This window comes from Amphiura filiformis, chromosome 16 (assembly GCF_039555335.1).
Source record: "Amphiura filiformis chromosome 16, Afil_fr2py, whole genome shotgun sequence".
Lineage (NCBI taxonomy): Eukaryota > Metazoa > Echinodermata > Ophiuroidea > Amphilepidida > Amphiuridae > Amphiura > Amphiura filiformis.
The window spans coordinates 8620703-8639129 of NC_092643.1; the positions used below are offsets into that span (position 1 = coordinate 8620703).

An 18427-nucleotide genomic window follows, 5' to 3' on the forward strand; every position below is an offset into this window, starting at 1 on the left:
ATCCTAACATCCAGTTTATTTCAAATAAAATATGACCGAAGTTCCATGGCAAATAATAATTTTGCACGCTTGGTTACGCTTTCAACCTCTACGATTTATGATACAGACTATTTTCAATTATCAAAATATCTTTATTAGGTTTGCAGGAAATGACAGGAAAATACATTAAAACAATAAAATATAGATGATCAAAAATCATCCCGCTTTCTAACAAAATCCTAAAACACTCTCCTAAATAATTAATATATATTCCAAAATGGGCGGATTTTTTTGGAATCTTTACAAAACTACATTTCTTTCTTATAGTATCCACGTGCGGTATCCCTGCAGAGCAACATCAGGTTCTTAACACACACGTGTCATACTTTCAAGGAATTATCTATAGAAACATTGGATATGGTTTCAATTCTGGAGTGAAAATTAATCAACCGTAGTCGGCAAGGCACATCACATCAAAGGCTACTTTCAAGTAGATGTGTAACTACTTGAGAATAAAGGACTATGAATAGGTGTGACAGGATAACCTACGGGATTATCTCAAGGATATAATTCCGTTCTTCCTCCTTCTTTTTCAACTTTCCTGCCTAAACAAACATCAGAACACATAACATAAGAGCATACATTTCAGCAAACTATATGAAACTACTAATGATCAATTATCTAAAAGGTCATAATCCTACTTCTTATCTTTTTGTGTGATAAAATTCAAGAACAAGTCTTATGGGGAGACTGAGGATTGTTTGTTATAAGGCTATAAATATAAATCTCAAAGTGCCTGCGTACATTTGCTCTTCTTAGCGCATCCATTTCAGCTGAAACAGCAAATTGCACAGCCGCCATTTTTTTTAAATATTCAAAAATCACTGTCTTTACATATTACATAGCAGAGAGTCGCCATTAGCACACATGCATCGCTACTAGCTAGGGTCTTTAGGATGCCTACAGTTTTGGGGTCAAAGGTCATTAAGGGGTTACTTCCGGTCAAAAATCAAAATTATCAAAAAAGTTTAAAAAATGTTTATCTCAAAATGTAAACAGACCAGAATAATATAATCATCATACATGAATTAGTCTTACCTGATGTATGCATGGTATTTTTTATTTTGGGGGTCAAAGGTCATTAAGGGGTCACTTCCTGTTTTTAGCTAAATAACTTTAAGAATTTTTATCTCGACAACTAAACAAAGTAGAATTTTTTAATTAAAATTAGAACAATGCATTTTGTCGGTGTACATGAGGGTTTTTTTTTCATTGAGGTCAAAGGTCATTAAGGGGGTCAAAAGGTCAATCATAAATTTAAAAAAAAATCAAAATCCATGTATAAGTTCCGATTAAGCTGAAATTCACCAGGAATATTCCTTATGACATCCTAAGCACTATGTAATATTTTTATGGGGTCAAAAGTAATTAAGGGATCACTTCCGGTTCTCACAGATTCGGGTCATAACTCATTTGTCACTGCTGGCTGTGCATACTCGCGGTCGCAGGCGAACGCAATCAGATCTCGTTCATATTTTATTTTCCTCTAGCATTTTGTGGTTAAACCTAATTTGTAACCATGTATTATATTGCATTCAGATTTCCAAGGTGTTACAATTGTCATACTAACTAACATGATATTATTTTCTGATTTTCTTCCTTGTCCAGATCATATACACCTTGGATGAAGTAGCATTTGTACAGAATTTGGTTTACTATGTGGAGAGGGCGTATAGGACTCCAGACTTTGGCATGTGGGGAAGGGGAAACAAGTATAACACTGGCAAATGTGAAGTCAATGCAAGGTAGGCATACAGACAATGTCAGGAGATGCATCCCCACCCTACCGCTACCTCTACCCCTATCCCCCAGCTATCAATTCAGACAGTTTTGGGATTGTGGGAAAGGGGAGATGCATCCCCAACCTATCCCTACCAGATGCGTATACAGAAATCCAGTAACCGGGGTCGCAAATTTCGTGGTGAGCTAAGAAATGATCATAAAACGTGTAAATATAACATATTGAAGCTTAAATGGTCAAATATGGTTTAAATTGGAATATAATTTGCGCGAAGCGGGCATAAATAAGAATAACCATTTTCTGTTGTTTTTACTTGTAGTTCTATTGGCATGGCCAAGGCAGCCCTGGAAGCCACCAATGGCTTCAACTTGTTCGGTAGGGAAGGAGCGTCCTGGTCAGTGTTATATGTAGACCCAGATGCACATGGACGGAACAGAACTATTCTGGAAAGTTTACTGCCACGGGAAAGCAGCTCAAAGGTCAGTATGTGAATATTCTGTTGGTCGGCAGGACGTCACTTGCGATAAATCACTTCTTCCCACTGGTTGCTTGTGCCGAGATTTGGCTGTTCCATCTCGCCCCCTCGGACACGAAGGGGACACTTATCATTGCACTCAATGGGTGAAATCACAAACATGCCATAAAATAAATACCTCTTGATGAAACAATTCCAAAAATTTGATTTCTTATCAGGGAAATCAACTTAAAATAATTACTAAAGATATGGCAAATTGATATTTGCTGTGCTGAGAAAATTGACTGGAACTGAAAGGCTCTGTACAAACCAATAGAGATTTCACAAGGGTGTCCCCTTTGACAGATGTGAAAAGTGGGTAAGTGCAATAGATTGAACAGCCCTGACCTAGAGAATCAAGGCAGTTCAGCATGGCCCCATGTCATTACACCTCCATTGTTCAGAACTGATGAACCAGCCCGCTGACCTGAAAAGAATGGGAACCACTGGAATTGCTTAATGCAAAACTTTAATAGGTGAACCTGTGCTTGATGCGATATTTTTGTTTGTTTGTTTACCCAGGTTGGTCCGTTAGGGACACATGCTAATCAATGGGAAATCCATGGACCATTCCACGCTCATACAATAAAAATGCACAAGCCTGGATAGCCAGTGTAGGCTAATAGATGCATGCTGGCCTAGATACCTTTGATAAACAAAGCACGAAATGGAAGAAAATAGCTAGGAAAAAGAGAAAAGAGAGAAGGCCACTCCCAAATACAATTGTACAATTTTACTGGGGATCGTCTGAGAAAGTAAAATTGGCGGACAAGAATTATCTCTAATTTACCCCCTTTAATCGCAGGCAAAAATACAGTCTTCTTTAACCAATGTCAACATAGAGTCACCAGCAGAAATATTTCTAAGATATTGAAAATATATTGCCAACAAGGTCTATGCTATGCAGTTGGTGAATATTATATTTCATAAAGTTCTGACGGCTTTCAGGGCAAATTGGGGAGAGGTAGCCCTACATGTATTAATTTGTTTAAGTGATATTGGTGATATTTTATTTTAAAAGCTCTCTTAACTGTGCAAAAGTATCAGTTGTTTATTTTTGATCCTCATTTGTGAGCCATCAATTCTATAACTTTTGTTTTAAAGAACGTATTGAGGGCTCAGTGCAAGAAAGCCATTAGCACCCCTGGGTAATGTTGTGTATAAATGCGTAGCGGTAGAGGCTGCCAGTAGTAGTGGCAGTATCAACAATGGTAAGTTCCATCAGGTGTATGTCCGGTGAGCTACAATCCCCGAAATATGTCTTGAAACATTAAAGCGTCTTTAGGGGAAAATAAGTCCCCCCACTCCCCCGTGCAATGTTGAAACGTGCAAATGTGTTCAGCGTGTCTCCAAAGTGTCGCAACATTGAATGATGGGGGTGGGGAAGGGACAAGTGTTAATTGATGGCCCAGCTTTCTTCTAATTCCAAATATTGAACATTTTTATCCACATTAAAAATACACTTTTGATTTCATTCAAGATGCCTAAAGCGTTTCAAGGACATTTTTCGGGGATTGTCTGAGGCAATCGCTAAAATTAACATCTGATTTTAATCTTTTGGCTATAACTTTAAAACTACTTGAAAGAATCACTCCAAATTTTCAATGAATATTAGTTAGTGCATAAGCTATGATGTGGATATAAAATAAAACAACTAATTGTATCAATTTTGACTATATCGCCCTGCACTACAAGCAGGTTGCACCCATCACCTGTGTATGTCTACAATCATAGATTGAATACAATAGCGCTCTTTTCATACATACTAATCTTACAGATGTGAGTGATCAGCATGATATAGTTCAATGCATAGGTACCGCGTGAAAAAATTTCCATGACTATTTATTAATAGATAGGCTATGATGTGGGCACAAAATAAAACAACTAATCTTTTATTTAGATAGTGGTCAAATAATTCTTTTGTACTGCATCCATTTGCATATCTTCTGGAGCGTGCCTATAGAGGAGATGATTTGAACTAATGACCTTATGTGCAAGCACTCTATAAGTAAATACTTATGAAAACGTATGAACCTTGAACGTGGGGGTGGGTGGGGGGAGGGGGTTACACAATAATCGATTATCGATTTTCCTCCACCACCCTCAACCACACAAATATAACCCCCCTAATCATCCTTAGCGACTGCGATTGAACATGACAGTCTGTGATCATCATTTCCGTGTTAGGTTTTAGAATTTAATTGAATATTGACAATTAATTAATCATTGATTGTCGGTTATCGACTGTCTATTACACCGGCGTGGCGTGTTAAATAAAGACTGTGATCACGAACTCCTATCTGACAATTGCTATATTGCCCATATTCATGACATTTAAAGATGTCCGGATCTATGTGTGTCTTTATTACAATTAAAAAAACAATCAATTATCATGCCATAGATAAATTAAGGTTATAAAAAATATTTTAAGTGTTTCACAATGTCAATTGTCATGAATATAGAAGAAAAGTTTACTGGTTTGAATAAGTCACACACAAAAAAAGAAGAAAAAAAAGTGAAACTGTTGGGGCTCGAACCACTAGCCTTTCGTTTCACCGTCTGAAGTACTGTTCATTACACCACGCTGTCATGTTGAAATAATTACGGGATTCCGTGATATATGGGTGCGCATTGCATTCTCGTGATTATGAAAATGGTAAATCTCGACAGACGATTTACATTTGCTAAAATCAGTAAAATGTAAATAATGTTAGAGCTAACAAAACGTAAAATAGTAAAATTAGATGTCGCTTTTGAACAAGCTTTCAAACAAAACACTTTCCAAATAAAGTTGACACCAAATCGGCCTAAATTATGAATTTTGTCAACGGTTTACCATTTCTAAATTAAAGAAACTCCTTGTATTAATATTCAGTATTAGACTATGGTAAACCGTCAAATCACTATGTGATTCAATGGGACGATTTGCAATCGCACTTTACCATTTCACGCAAATAAAATGATCAATTTTAAAGATATTTCTGCATGAGTAGGCGTACTTCATGAGCGTACTAATGCGATTTTTTTATTGGTTCGTTTTTTGTTTGTTTGTTTTTGCTTTGGGGAGGCGTTGATCTGAAAAAGGTGAAAAAAGGTCGTTTTTGACTATATTGCCCTGCACTGCAGCGTTCACGCCGATACATATCCACTGAACTATATCATGCTGATCACTCACATCTGTAAGATTAGTAATGTTTGAAAAGAGCGCTATTGTATTCAATCTATGATTGTAGACATACACAGGTGATGGGTGCAACCTGCTTGTAGTGCAGGGCGATATAGTCAAAATTGATACAATAAGTTGTTTTATTTTATATCCACATCATAGCTTATGCATTAACTAATATTCATTGAAAATTTGGAGTAATTCTATCAAGTAGTTTTAAAGTTATAGCCAAAAGTTAAAAATCAGATGTTAATTTTAGCGATTGCCTCATACAATCCTCGAAATATGTCTTGAAACATTAAAGCGGCTTTAGGGGAAAATAAGTCCCCCACTCCCCGTGCAATGTTGAAACGTGCAAATGTGTTCAGCGTGTCTCCAAAGTGTCGCAACATTGAATGATGGGGGGTGGGGAAGGGACAAGTGTTAATTGATGGCCCAGCTTTCTTCTAATTCCAAATATTGAACATTTTTATCCACATTAAAAATACACTTTTGATTTCATTCAAGATGCCTAAAGCGTTTCAAGGACATTTTTCGGGGATTGTAGGTGTAATCTCTGCCAGGCATTAGTTGCAATGTGAACGCTGCTATGTCTGACACCCGGTGTAAGATTGATCTTTCTTTTTTGGTTGGAATTAAGAAATTACATATCACATGGTTGACAAAGGTCACAGAAACACTGGAAGTGGTAGACAATGTTTACGCCAAAAGAAGTGAATGTTTGGTGGAACTGGTCAGCGTAGTACTAGGAGTAGGCTAGGTGTGGACATGCGGTAGGAGTAGCGACAATATTTGTGGAATTTTTATCGATGTTAGCACAAGTTTACGCCGGTGTTACTCAATATGTGAACACGCCTTGTAATAGGGATCTAATAGAGGCTTTGTTGCACTGAGGCCTCAAATTTTGAACTGAACAGAGCAAAAGTTGTATATTTTTACTTCATAATTACCCATTGTGATTTCAGAATACGGATGCCTCTTTGATACCGACATGTAGTTTCCCAGCTTTTGCTGTTGATAATCAAGAACTAAAGACAGTAACACTTGAAAAGGTGACACGGAAGCTGAAGGGTAACTATGGTTTCCGGCGATTCTTGAGAGATGGCTATGGGACTGTAGTAGAGGATCAGAATAGACCTTATTACAAGCCTGCTGAACTAAAGGTATGCTGTATAACGGGTAATATGGTCACAAACTGCCCAGCCATCAGGCTTAATTTCGTCACAGTATCCTGAGCTATCTTGGAGTCAGTCGATCCTATGGTGAAAAGGCAAGCACGCTAGTGTATAGACCATCAGAGATCTTCCCTGTCTGGTCTAGAGTATGACACTAATGCACCTATACCATGGTAACAATATTATGAGAATGTAAAGGGGGAATATAATTTGTGTGCGCATACATCACTGTAACACTATTACGTTTTACTGATGGATGCACACAGGATTCGGCAGGATATTTTTAGATTTTAGTTTCACTATAACTTTTAATGTAACAGAGAGTAATGGTTTATTTTCTTAAACAAACAAATATTTTATTATTGCTTTTCATCAGAGTTTTGACTCGATTGAGTGTGAATGGCCAATGTTCTTTGCGTATATGATCATTGATGGGGTCTTCAAAGGCGATGATACACAGGTTGCAGAATACTATAATCTACTCAGACCTCTCATGTTACAAAGACCCTCAGGTAGGTAGTGTGTTTGTTTGTTTATTTTTGAGATTTTGGATTTTTTGTACAACTCTACCAAATTCTAACTACTCTACAAAGTGGTCAACATAATTATGTTAATTAGTTATAAATAAATAAATTAAATAAATAAATTTCGGTATTTATATAGCGCCTTACCACAGATCACGGAATGTTCAAAGCGCTGTAATTTTTCTGCCATGGTGAATCGTCACAATCAGATCGCATCAACTAGGCATTGTGCAGCCGTAATAGCGCAAACCTATCCGCACTTAGATTGTAACATCCACCATTTATATGTGAGCTCCCCAAATTCCATTGGGTGAAGGAAGTTTTTGTTAACCAAACAACTAATCACCGATTTTTTTTTAAAAGCAGGAGGAAACCGGAGATCCCGGAGAAAACCTGCGAGAGCGAGCATGGAATCGGGATAAACCAAGTGCATATGAGTCCTTGGGCCACGCCGGGGCTTACGCTAACTTGACCTCCCTAGTTAGTGGCTATTGTTAAGCTTGTAAGCACTGAATTTTATTTCCTCCTGAATGTCATCTATCACAGAGTCGCACGGTAGACGGCAGCAGCCACTTCGGCACAGAACACGCTTGTCAAGGCGTGAGTATGCAGCGCGTTGTAGAGCATAATACCCAAACGAGATCACAGCGTGCAACTACATATATGCATCTGTTACAGCATATTTCCATGTGGTAAATTTTAGGTAATTGTCTTCACCTAAGTGGCAAGTAAGGGCTCATATTGAAATACCGTACCACGTTTTCACACAGAAAGAAGGCAGGATTCCCCTCGCTAAACGCGCGCCTAAGGAAAGCTCGGTCATAAAACTGATGGATAAAATGCATCAGTGATACACCCTGCCCAGGATTTTAACAAAAGAAGGCTAGCACAGGAAAGCTGCAGGATGGCGCACACCTTCCTGTGTAAGGGAATTTCAATATAAGCCCTAATGAAAATATCACATTCTTTCTTTGTATTAATAGGTTTGAGTCAAATGCCGAAATACTACTACGTAACACGAGACCATATTGAGTCAGAAAGGAAACGTGCACATTCTCAGATCCGTCTACCAAGTGCACAGGGTCAAGGCAGTAACATCTTCCTGTGGGGTCAATCATTGTATATCATTGCCTGTCTATTGAGTAAGTTGATATATGTAGAGGATTTCATCTTGTATATATTTTTGCAGTAAAGCTTTGACGAGTGCGTACTATCAAGATGTTGCAAAGTTGGAGCTGACAACGCATACGGCGCAAAGGTTATACATAAATGTCCAATTGGCAACAGCAGATTTGCCTTAGCAGCCAATCAGAGACAAGTGTGTTTCAACGTTGTAAATATGCGATGTATACTTACAATATGCTCTCATCAAAAGTTTAGAGGAAAATATTATAGAAAGTGTGTACCTCAAGGAGAACTGCATGACCACAGAAGTATTTGTAACATGATTTGTACCATCAATCAATTTAATTTGGTGAATACAATTGAATACAAGAGTAGCCTTCCCTTCAAGCTGATTGCTAATCCAAAACACAGCCTCTCTATTCTGTAAAGGCAGTATTCACTTCAAGCTGACTGCTAATCCAAAACACAGTTAGTCAGAGCTAAAAGATTGAACAGGCCTATGACCTACGTATAACCTCAAGTTACGAGCCCTTAGGAACTGATGTAACTTGTAAAAGGTGATGACTTTATTCTTTCTCATATGTATAAAGCAAAATAAATCTTACATTATTTAATACCTAATGATACTTGACTGGTATACAAGTCTTTATATTGTGTACTTTCTTATTTCCAGTGGAGAAACTCCTTGATAAAAGTGAACTTGATCCTATTGGTCGTTACTTGGACATCTCAAAAAGAGGCAGATCAAGTCAGATCAACACAAAGTATTCAGCATTTGAGGTGAGTTAACTTGGAGACTTTGACCTTATACAGGAGCTAGGGTGCTCGCCTTTTGTCAGTTTGTGTCTTAAAGTCAATGAGCCACTCAATTGATCCTGTGATCCCTGTGGCAAAATATATGATGCATAATATTTTTACAACCACATTTTATACCTTTAAGCAGTAGGATGATGGATTAGGACGTTGTGTGACATGATACAGGGAAATTAGTCTAAAGTTAAGACTATTAAATTCCAAAGTTTTACATCAGATACTAGCTCTTTAAAAGTGATGCATTTTGATGCAAACTCCTTGAAAATTGGACTTTTTGTTATCCAGTTATAGGCAGGCAATTTATTAGTTGCTGAAAACAATAAGAAACAACAAGAATTTGAACACCTGTTTTGCTAATAACTCAAAATCAATATTAGACTCATTTCCCTCAATCATGTCACATATAGGCCTATATATCGTCAGATTGGTCCACTTTATTTGACATGATATAATTAAAAGGAATTAACTAAATATGTCTCATATCTTAAATATATCTCATATTTAATTTGTCCTTTGGTGCTTTTGGTGCCCTGATAAGGACCAATGGATATGGCCCTATCAAACATAATGTATATGCTATTGTTGGCACTATGTAAATGATAATTTTTATGCTTGATAAAACTTAATACGTCTTTAGGGTACAATAGATAGAAAGAGCCATTGGTACCTATCAGTATTTTATAGCACTATTGTAATAGGACATAACTTAAGATTTTTCCTTAATGCTGTGACTAGGAATTGCCTAGACCAGGACCATAGCCAGGGGCTGGAACACCCCATAAAAGTCCACTTTTCTGAGTAAAAATTTTAAAATGTACCCAAAATTACAAAGCAAAATTAACAAAGGGACCACTTTTCATGTCAAAATGTTCATAATAGCACAAAAGTGTTATTGTTTTAGGGGTTTATTAAGTCACCACTTTTTGGATAAGCACTTTGGGGGTCACATTTTGCTGATTCCCCCATCAAATCCTGGCTAGCCAGTCAATATGGTAGAGCATGAAACATGCATGGAATGTAATATAAATGATTTATAACAAGAATGTTCCTAATGTGATGTAATCAAGTAAAATGACTTGGATGACAAATATGAACATTGATTTTTACTCTTGTCCCCCCTATTTTTGACAGGGAACTCCCAAAGACATGACAGTACAGATGGCATTTATTGCAGAGAGTACTAGACTACAGGCAACATTAGCTACATATGGTATCCAATCACAGACACCGACACAAGTAGAACCAATCCAAATATGGCCACATAATGAACTTATTAAGGTCAGTTTTCAGCTGTCTCTTCTTATATACTGTCAAATACTTAAATTTTGGAGATATTTTATTACGCGAATTGAGAAAAAGGATTTTTAGAGGGTTTTAAATTCACAAATCCAGAAGATTTACTGTTAGTTTCAATATAAATTTTATATTTCGCGGGAGATTTATAAATAATTTCAGGTCCTCACGAAATTAAATACCACACAAAATGTATGTGTTTTACAGTAGCATGAGAGCATGGTGGCCGAGCAGAACGGGCCCTGACTCTGGAAGGTTGCGGGTTCGAGCCCCGGCGATGCTATCGTGTTGTGCCCTTGAGTAAGGCACTTTATCTCAATTACTTCTCTCCACCCAGGTGTTTAAATGGGTACCGGCATTCTTAAATACTAGGAAGGTAACAGACTCGCTGTGGAGGTGGTGTAGCGATCCCCCTATACCAACATTACATGGAGGAGTCTGGCCTAATCCCCAATGGAAGAGAGATGGGCACTCCGATCACTGTTTATACAGGGTCGTCTCCTTTACCTTTACCTTTACCTTTTACAGTAGTTTAATTTGGTATATTTGGGGGGGGGGGTCTTTTTACATAATGACAGCTGCACATCCCCATCCCAACAAAATGCATGGTATGATGGATGCAAATTATGCAGTGAGCACTCTGGGATCATACGATGCAATGGAAAATAAAAAATGCACTCACACAGAGTGCAATAGTCTTTTTTGCAAATGATGTTCAAAATAGTAATTCTAATTCAGCTGGTGCGTCTTGTCAAGAATACATGCAATTTTATTGGTTTTTACCTTGGTTTTTACAGTATGACACGATAGTGGATAGTCATATAAGACAGCAAGTGCGCCGACACGCAAAGGCGGCACACTTGTAGATCCTCGCGTGATAATGCGTTCGAGTAATACACATGCACGAATTAAGAATGCGATTCGGAGGCTTAGATGTTCATAACGGTTTCATTCATTTAAAACAACGGGGATATACTTACAAAAATAACTTGATTTTTTTCTGGAAAAAAGCAACTTACTTATAAAAATTATACTTAAACTGAATAAGAATGAGAATAAAAGATAGGATTTTGTCTTTTACCTATCCAATATCGTGTCATAATGGATGGGCTGGCCAATATTTTTATCGTAGTGGAAACCTGTTATACTGTACCATTGACTTGTATACTGTAGACTTCAAGCAGAATGATGACACTGATGTAGACCTAAAGCAAAATGATGACACACCTGCAATTTAAATGCCCGCAACCCACACAAGTTAACGATTTGCAGAAAACCGCCCTTGAGTAGTTAATGCTGGCGCAACCGGTTTCCACTACGATAAAAATATTGCCCAGCCCATCCATTATGACACATTATTATGTTTTGATGGATCCAAGTTGTGATAATATTGGATCCAAAACATAATAATGATAAAATTGGATGCTTTACACCCAATATTTATTGGTCTCGCTATGAGTTGTAAAATATTGGACTCGACTACATCTCGTCCAATATTTTAAAACTCATAGCTCAACCAATAAATATGGGCTAAACCGATCCAATTTTATATCAATATTGGATAGGCAAAAGACAAAATCCTATCTTTTATTCTCTAAATATATGGATATAAATTGACCAATGAAATGACAAAGATCTTTGTATAAAGTATGTAATTGGTGACATGTGTTTCTTCACACATCATTCTGTGCATATACTACAAGCTGTATCAAAATGATTGGTACCCATCAGCTTTCATTGATAATGATGAATGAGTCTGACACACTCCAAATAATACATTCTGGACATTTCGAGAGTATCAAATGATGGGTTCTAATCATTTTGATACAGCCAGTACAAGTCAGTGGTACTGTATAAGGTCATGTTTTTTATGTTGGGCACCAGTTATGTTGCATGTGTATTTTTCAAACAAATCACATGCTTTTACAGGTTTGGTACTATAACTTCAAAAGTTTACATTAGAACCCAATAAAAGTATATACAGGGTGTCCCAGAATGATTTGTACCGTGTTTGCAAAAATAACTAAAAATAGAAGACGGGCAGTGTATCTATTTTTGATACCAGCATTATAATGTTGGACATGTCTCCTACTTATTCTGTTAATTTCAGCACGCTACCTTTATTTGTTTTGGCGTGCCATGCAATAATGTAAAATCGATGAAAAACGACTTCGCATACCTTTGAAAAATGGCACGATACGATTAAATGAAGAACGTGGGATGTTTGGCACAGCATTTCGACGACAACTACTGTTGGGGTCACGCCTTAAAGCTTGCCGGACAGCTGCAATGTTCGCTCTAGTTCTTACAGTCTTACGAGCACCTGAAGCTTCACTCTGCCGATTCCTGACAATTCCGTGCTCGTCAAACTTCTTTCGTTATACACTATCGTCTAATGAATCTTCTTTGCGTCTCAACATAGCTGCCGGTTTGCCAGTAAGTTTTTGAAAGAAATCCACGCTACTGTACAGTAAATTGAGGAGCCGTCTTTTCTGTACCACAACCAGTTTGATCTCTGCAAGCATTTCAAATGGATAAATATATTTAAAACTACCGCCAAAGAGAGAATGGGATTAGGCCACAAATCCTTAATTCCATATGATGATTGCTTCGTAACGTCATAAATAATAGATAGATATCGGCTATTTAGTGGAAATATGAACAGGGCACAACTAAAATACCTGCATAACTTTTTCCAAATAACTTTGTGCTGAACGGTTAGTAATGTTACAGATTTTCAAAATAGGTTGCGTTGTCAACACTTAGAATTCACCATTTTTACGCAATCTTCTATAACTTCTACTAGAAACGTCCAATTTTTAAAATCTAAAAAATCTGAGAAAGCTAAATATATGTAGAACTAAAAATGCAAGACAATATGACCATTCAACATGCCCTTCATACCTAAAAAATTCCATCTTTCCCGGTACAGATCATTCTGGGACACCCTGTATTCTGAGAGCATATACTCAGACGATTTCAGAAACCATAGAATGGGAGTAATTATACAGGGTGACCCATATAATATACAGGGTGTAACAAGCAAAATAAGAATGAAAATATCAATTCAATTAGGGGTGTCACCCCTCGACGTACATTGCTAATGTAAAGTTTTGACACATGTTTAATATAGTTAACTTAATTGCCCACCTAGCCATATGGAACCTTTAGCGGTCAAGTACTTCAATTATGTAGATACAGGGTGGTCAAAAATCTGTCAATATTTATATAAATTTCTTTAAAACACCCCTTATCTGGCACTGGAGATGCAAATGTTCATGATTGAGGCATGTAACTAGATGTACAATAAGCTCAACAATCCAGTTTTGAAAGTTAAAAGAGAATTGACAAAGCGTTTTTACGTAAAAATGGACTTTTGGATCAAAATTGAGCATGAGGGTGCTCTTTCAGATTTGTCGCAAACTTTCTATGTTTTACTAGTTTTTAGTTTACTGAAGTAAAGAGGATCACAACCAAGGTCTGCTTAAAAAATGTGAGCCTTTTATCATGTTTTGTTTGTCCGTAGCATCCTTTTGAATGTTGCCTACATTAAATCCCTATTAAATACATAGAGGTCAACGAACTTTATTAATGTAGCAACAAGTAATTAGTAATTTTTAATTTTCTAATTAACAAATACTGAGACAATGAATGCTAAACATGATATCACTTGGCTGAGATCAAGTACAGAAACAAGTAGAAATCCATCAATAATGTTTATTGGAGATCATGTGGCGGAGGATCACCATTGTACAGCATTATGATCCTCCGCCACATGATCCTCCGCCACATGAGCCACCCCTGACTAATTAGACTTAACGAGTTACAGGAATTAGTACAAATGAAAATCATTAATTTTTGTTTCAGAAATTGAAAGACCAATGTCTAAGGAAAAAAATAGTACTAAACAAGCTCATAATAAATATCAAATAAACAAGCTACATGCATGTAAACACGTCTTGATGAGTAAGAATGTAACAGAGCCGCCCTCTTTAGGTGCCCAGTATAAAAAACATGACCATAACAGGTTATTTCGGTGGGTTAAAATATTGCAATTTTAACTGCTATGCATTGTTTTTATGGCTTCTTTCATGCACAGTTGGAAACATTTTCCCAGAGTTTTAAATTTGCAGTTGCCTGTTTAAAAAAAATTGTTTAGGTTGTCCTAAACTGCAAAAATTAACCCCCCACAAAAATGTTCAGTTATACAGTACTTCTGTTATTACGCTTTATCTTTTTATTAACCATTTGCTGCATATTCACTTCTAATTTCAGGCATACAAATACATAGGACACAGCAAGAAGTTAAACCTGACAGGCCGACCATCTCGTCCATTTGGTAGCATAGGAACATCTAAGATCTACCGGATATTAGGTCGTACTGTACTTTGCTATCCATTGCAGTTTGATCTGACAGACTTCTACATGTATCAAGACATGTCACTGCTGGTGGATGACATAAAGGTAATAATAAATATTAGCAGTCTGTTTTAAAGAAAGTGTGAGCCATAAAAATGTCACTGGTGACTTTTAGTAATATGCTTGGTTGTATCAAAGAAAGCCTATATGGATTTGATTTGAAGTCGCTGTCCACTATCCTCAATAGTGATATTATGGATTAGACATCTGACATTCATATTGCAAAACAAAATACCTTTGGACCTCCTAGTAGAGGAAGAGACCTAATGTTTCATGACCAAATCTTTGGAACAAAGGTTTGAAAGTGTTTTTGGCATGCCTGAAGGTACTGAACAAATTTGGCTTGGGCTGCCCTCTTCAAAGTGTCAGGCATTTTTGGTAGGGTCAATTAAGGTCAACCAGGGGGTCAAAATTATAAGTAATCCCAATTCTTGTAAAAAGTATACCAAATTACTCGCCTGGTCATAAGGTCAACAAAGGTCAACTCACTTTCGGTTAGGTGCATTTTTACTAAAATGGTTAAGATCAGGGGCTATTTTAACGTGCCTCACTGTCACGTTCGTGCAATGAGATAAAAGTGTTGATGAAGTAGAGTGCGTTTCAAAAATAAAAAATTGACATTTTACCTGAATGTGACCGTAAGAAAGGCTCTACCATTCTCTACTATTAAAGCATATCTACTTCATCAACACTTACGAATATTTTATCTGACACGAACGTGACAGTGAGGCACGTTAAAATAGCCCCTGGTTAAGATTGTCCAATTTCCATGATTTTGGTGTCTTGTTATATACAGTAAGCCAAAAAATTAAGGCACCAGTTATGTTTACCTGCTGTATATCCTAAACAAAGACAGATATGTCATAATTGGAACCAGCAGCCAATAGCTGCATTATTTAGCTCGAATTTAAGACATCATTCGTTGAAATTGTACAAGAAATAAAGACACAACGATCCAAAACCCCAGGGAAGGTGCCAATTTAAAAGTTGCAGTTTCTTCCATTGCATGCGCTATTGATTTGTACACAAACCGTTCGCGAACAAGAGAACTAGCGCCGTGCTTCCATTGATAAGCACGTTAAAACTAGCGTCATGCTTTCATTGATTAGAACACAAAATTGCAACTTTTGATTTCTAAAGTAGGTTATAGATCACCGTCTCTTTAATTCTCATCCAATTTCAACAAATAAGGTCTTGAATCAGAGCTAAAGAGTTCAGGTATTAGCTGCTTGTTTTAATTTTGACATATTTGTCTTTATTTAGGATATACAGGGGTGAACACAACTGGTACCTTAATTTTTTGCCTTACTGTATTTTCTGACATGACAAATTCAAAAGAATTCCAAAGATTTAGTCACAAAAATGTTCAGGGTTTGAAATATGACAGTTCTGTAAAAATTTGTAACTTTCATTATTCTATCACTGGCAGTTGGCTTTTGAAGCCATACCTATGAATTCTTCAAAACAATTTTGTTTCAGCATATTCCCATAAGGACATACCTGTATGTACATTTAGATAACACTTTTATGCAAATAAGATAAGTAGTCTTACAACATTTCCATTACATTGTATTTTATGTAGGGTCTGGTGGCATTTGTCAGGAAGAGCTGGAAGATGTCTGGTCGCCCAACATTCTGTATTCTCATCAAGGAAGAACATTTCAGGTGAGTTGTTAAGCTAAATATTAGGACTATAGTCACAAGAAGAGTAAATGTTGACCTTGTCTAAAAAAGAAAGAAGCTATTTGCTCTGGGTCGGATTTGAACCTGTGACCCCTCCCATGCCAAGCATTAGGTTGGCAACACGTTACCATGGGTCTTGCGCTGGCCTGGTCAGCAAAAGCGTGCCTATATATCACTTAGGGAGATTGCATATGTGACACGATCTGGTCCATGGGGGCCAAAGGCGGCAAATTTGAAACTGAGATAAAGGTAAAAATATAGAGTAAAAATACAATCAAATACATAAGAAAATAGACATCAAAAAACGTCATAACTTTAGAACCAAGTATGCTAGACTTTTGGTGTTTTCAGTAAATGATAGCCTATTGTATGTATAATGTATTAATTACAGTAACTCAATTTCCAAAAATGCCTCCTTTGGCCCCCATGGACCAGATCGTGTCACATATGATCTCACACCACCAAATCAGAGTCCCATAGAGATATGTGCTAAATTTGCCTTAAGAAAACATCATTTTTTCTTCACAGGAGCGACTCAGTTTTAAGCGACAGCTATGATGGTTGAAATCAGTCCTTGCCTGATCCCTCTGTCTGGGAAAAAATATAGGTTGACCGTCATTATTTTTTACGACTGGCTCTCGAAGTCTACGATGCCCAGGAATTGCCTATTTTACAGCCAAAACCATGCCAGTGTTTCTGTAAAGAAAAGGCTGCTTAAAATCATTAAAAGTTATTCGATCTCTCCCATCTGTGGTACACTTGCAGGAAATAATATTACTAATTATGACCAATCCAAATTTGGCTAAAATTATGCAAATTTCTGCTCATTTTAATGCTTAAATTGAGACAGAGTAGACAGACTACAGACAACTATTGTATTTGTATAATCTTGCTTTATTGTTTTACTCTCTATACAGTGGTTCACAAGCTTCAGAAATGTTGGACATGTTAGTGATGTTCAAGATGGGAGACTGCAATGGTATTCGTGTGCGAGTAGACAGGCTACAGACACTTATTTCTCAGTCATTTGTAGAGCATCTAGACTTCCAAGTACCTGATGGATGGTAAGAAATGTAGCAAGCACCTGTATAATAGGCTATTCCAGTTGAAATCCATAGACCCTCTGTGGAATACATGACTTTAACCTAGCAGACAGGGGGTGAAGATTTCAAATGGAGTTACCCATTGTGTTACCCCATTTGAAATCCACACTCCTGTGTGGAAGATTAAGGTCATGTCTTCCATAGGGTGTATGGATGTGTAATCAAATGCAGTAGTGTTTTCACAATCGCTACCAGCGTCCAATCATGGCTAGCGTCATAGTGACAAAGCTGCCTTCAAGTCAACTACTTATGATTTGATGCTTCGGCATGCCAGCAACCTATCGATCAGATGTCGGTAATAGCTTTTCTGATAAGCGATGGAAGTCATAAAAAATACTATGCTCCTTGCAATTGCTTAGTATAATATGACCTTAACTCTTTTCATTTCTAATAAATTTTCAGTGCTGCCCAGCTGCTGTTCAGTCCTATGACTGAGTTGAATGTAGACATCCTACCAATGAATAGATCACGGAGGCCAAGTACACCAGGACCGAGAGAAGAAGGACAATGGACTGAGCAAGATTTACAGGTGAGGAGTGGTAACTAGGACAACACAAAACATTGGGCTATTCCGTGGAAGATTTTGGAAATATCTGCCACAGGGGGAGTATGAATTTCAAATGGAATGAGCACATAAGGTAGCTCCACCTGAATTCCTTACACCCTCTGAGAAAGATTCTACCTGAATCTTCCTCTGAGAGAGAGTAAGTTTCAAATGGAACTGCTAATGTATTAATTTCATTTGAAATTCATACTCCCTCTGTGAAAGATATTTCCAAAATCTTCCCCAGGGGTAGTGTGGATTTTAAATGGAATAGCCCATTGCACACAG

At 37.2% G+C, this 18427-nt stretch overlaps 1 protein-coding gene across 1 annotated transcript in view; it reads left to right on the forward strand.

Annotated features, from left to right (window-relative positions):
- The window catches only part of LOC140135496 (phosphorylase b kinase regulatory subunit beta-like), a 112140-nt gene that overhangs the window by 80825 nt on the left and 12888 nt on the right, over positions 1-18427 (forward strand). The window contains exons 7-17 of the mRNA XM_072157013.1: positions 1648-1784; positions 2100-2259; positions 6426-6623; positions 7012-7147; positions 8143-8301; positions 8958-9064; positions 10229-10375; positions 14666-14854; positions 16392-16474; positions 17410-17556; positions 17998-18124. Coding sequence (XP_072013114.1) covers positions 1648-1784; positions 2100-2259; positions 6426-6623; positions 7012-7147; positions 8143-8301; positions 8958-9064; positions 10229-10375; positions 14666-14854; positions 16392-16474; positions 17410-17556; positions 17998-18124 — 1590 coding nt within the window. The remainder of the gene's footprint in view (positions 1-1647; positions 1785-2099; positions 2260-6425; positions 6624-7011; positions 7148-8142; positions 8302-8957; positions 9065-10228; positions 10376-14665; positions 14855-16391; positions 16475-17409; positions 17557-17997; positions 18125-18427) is intronic.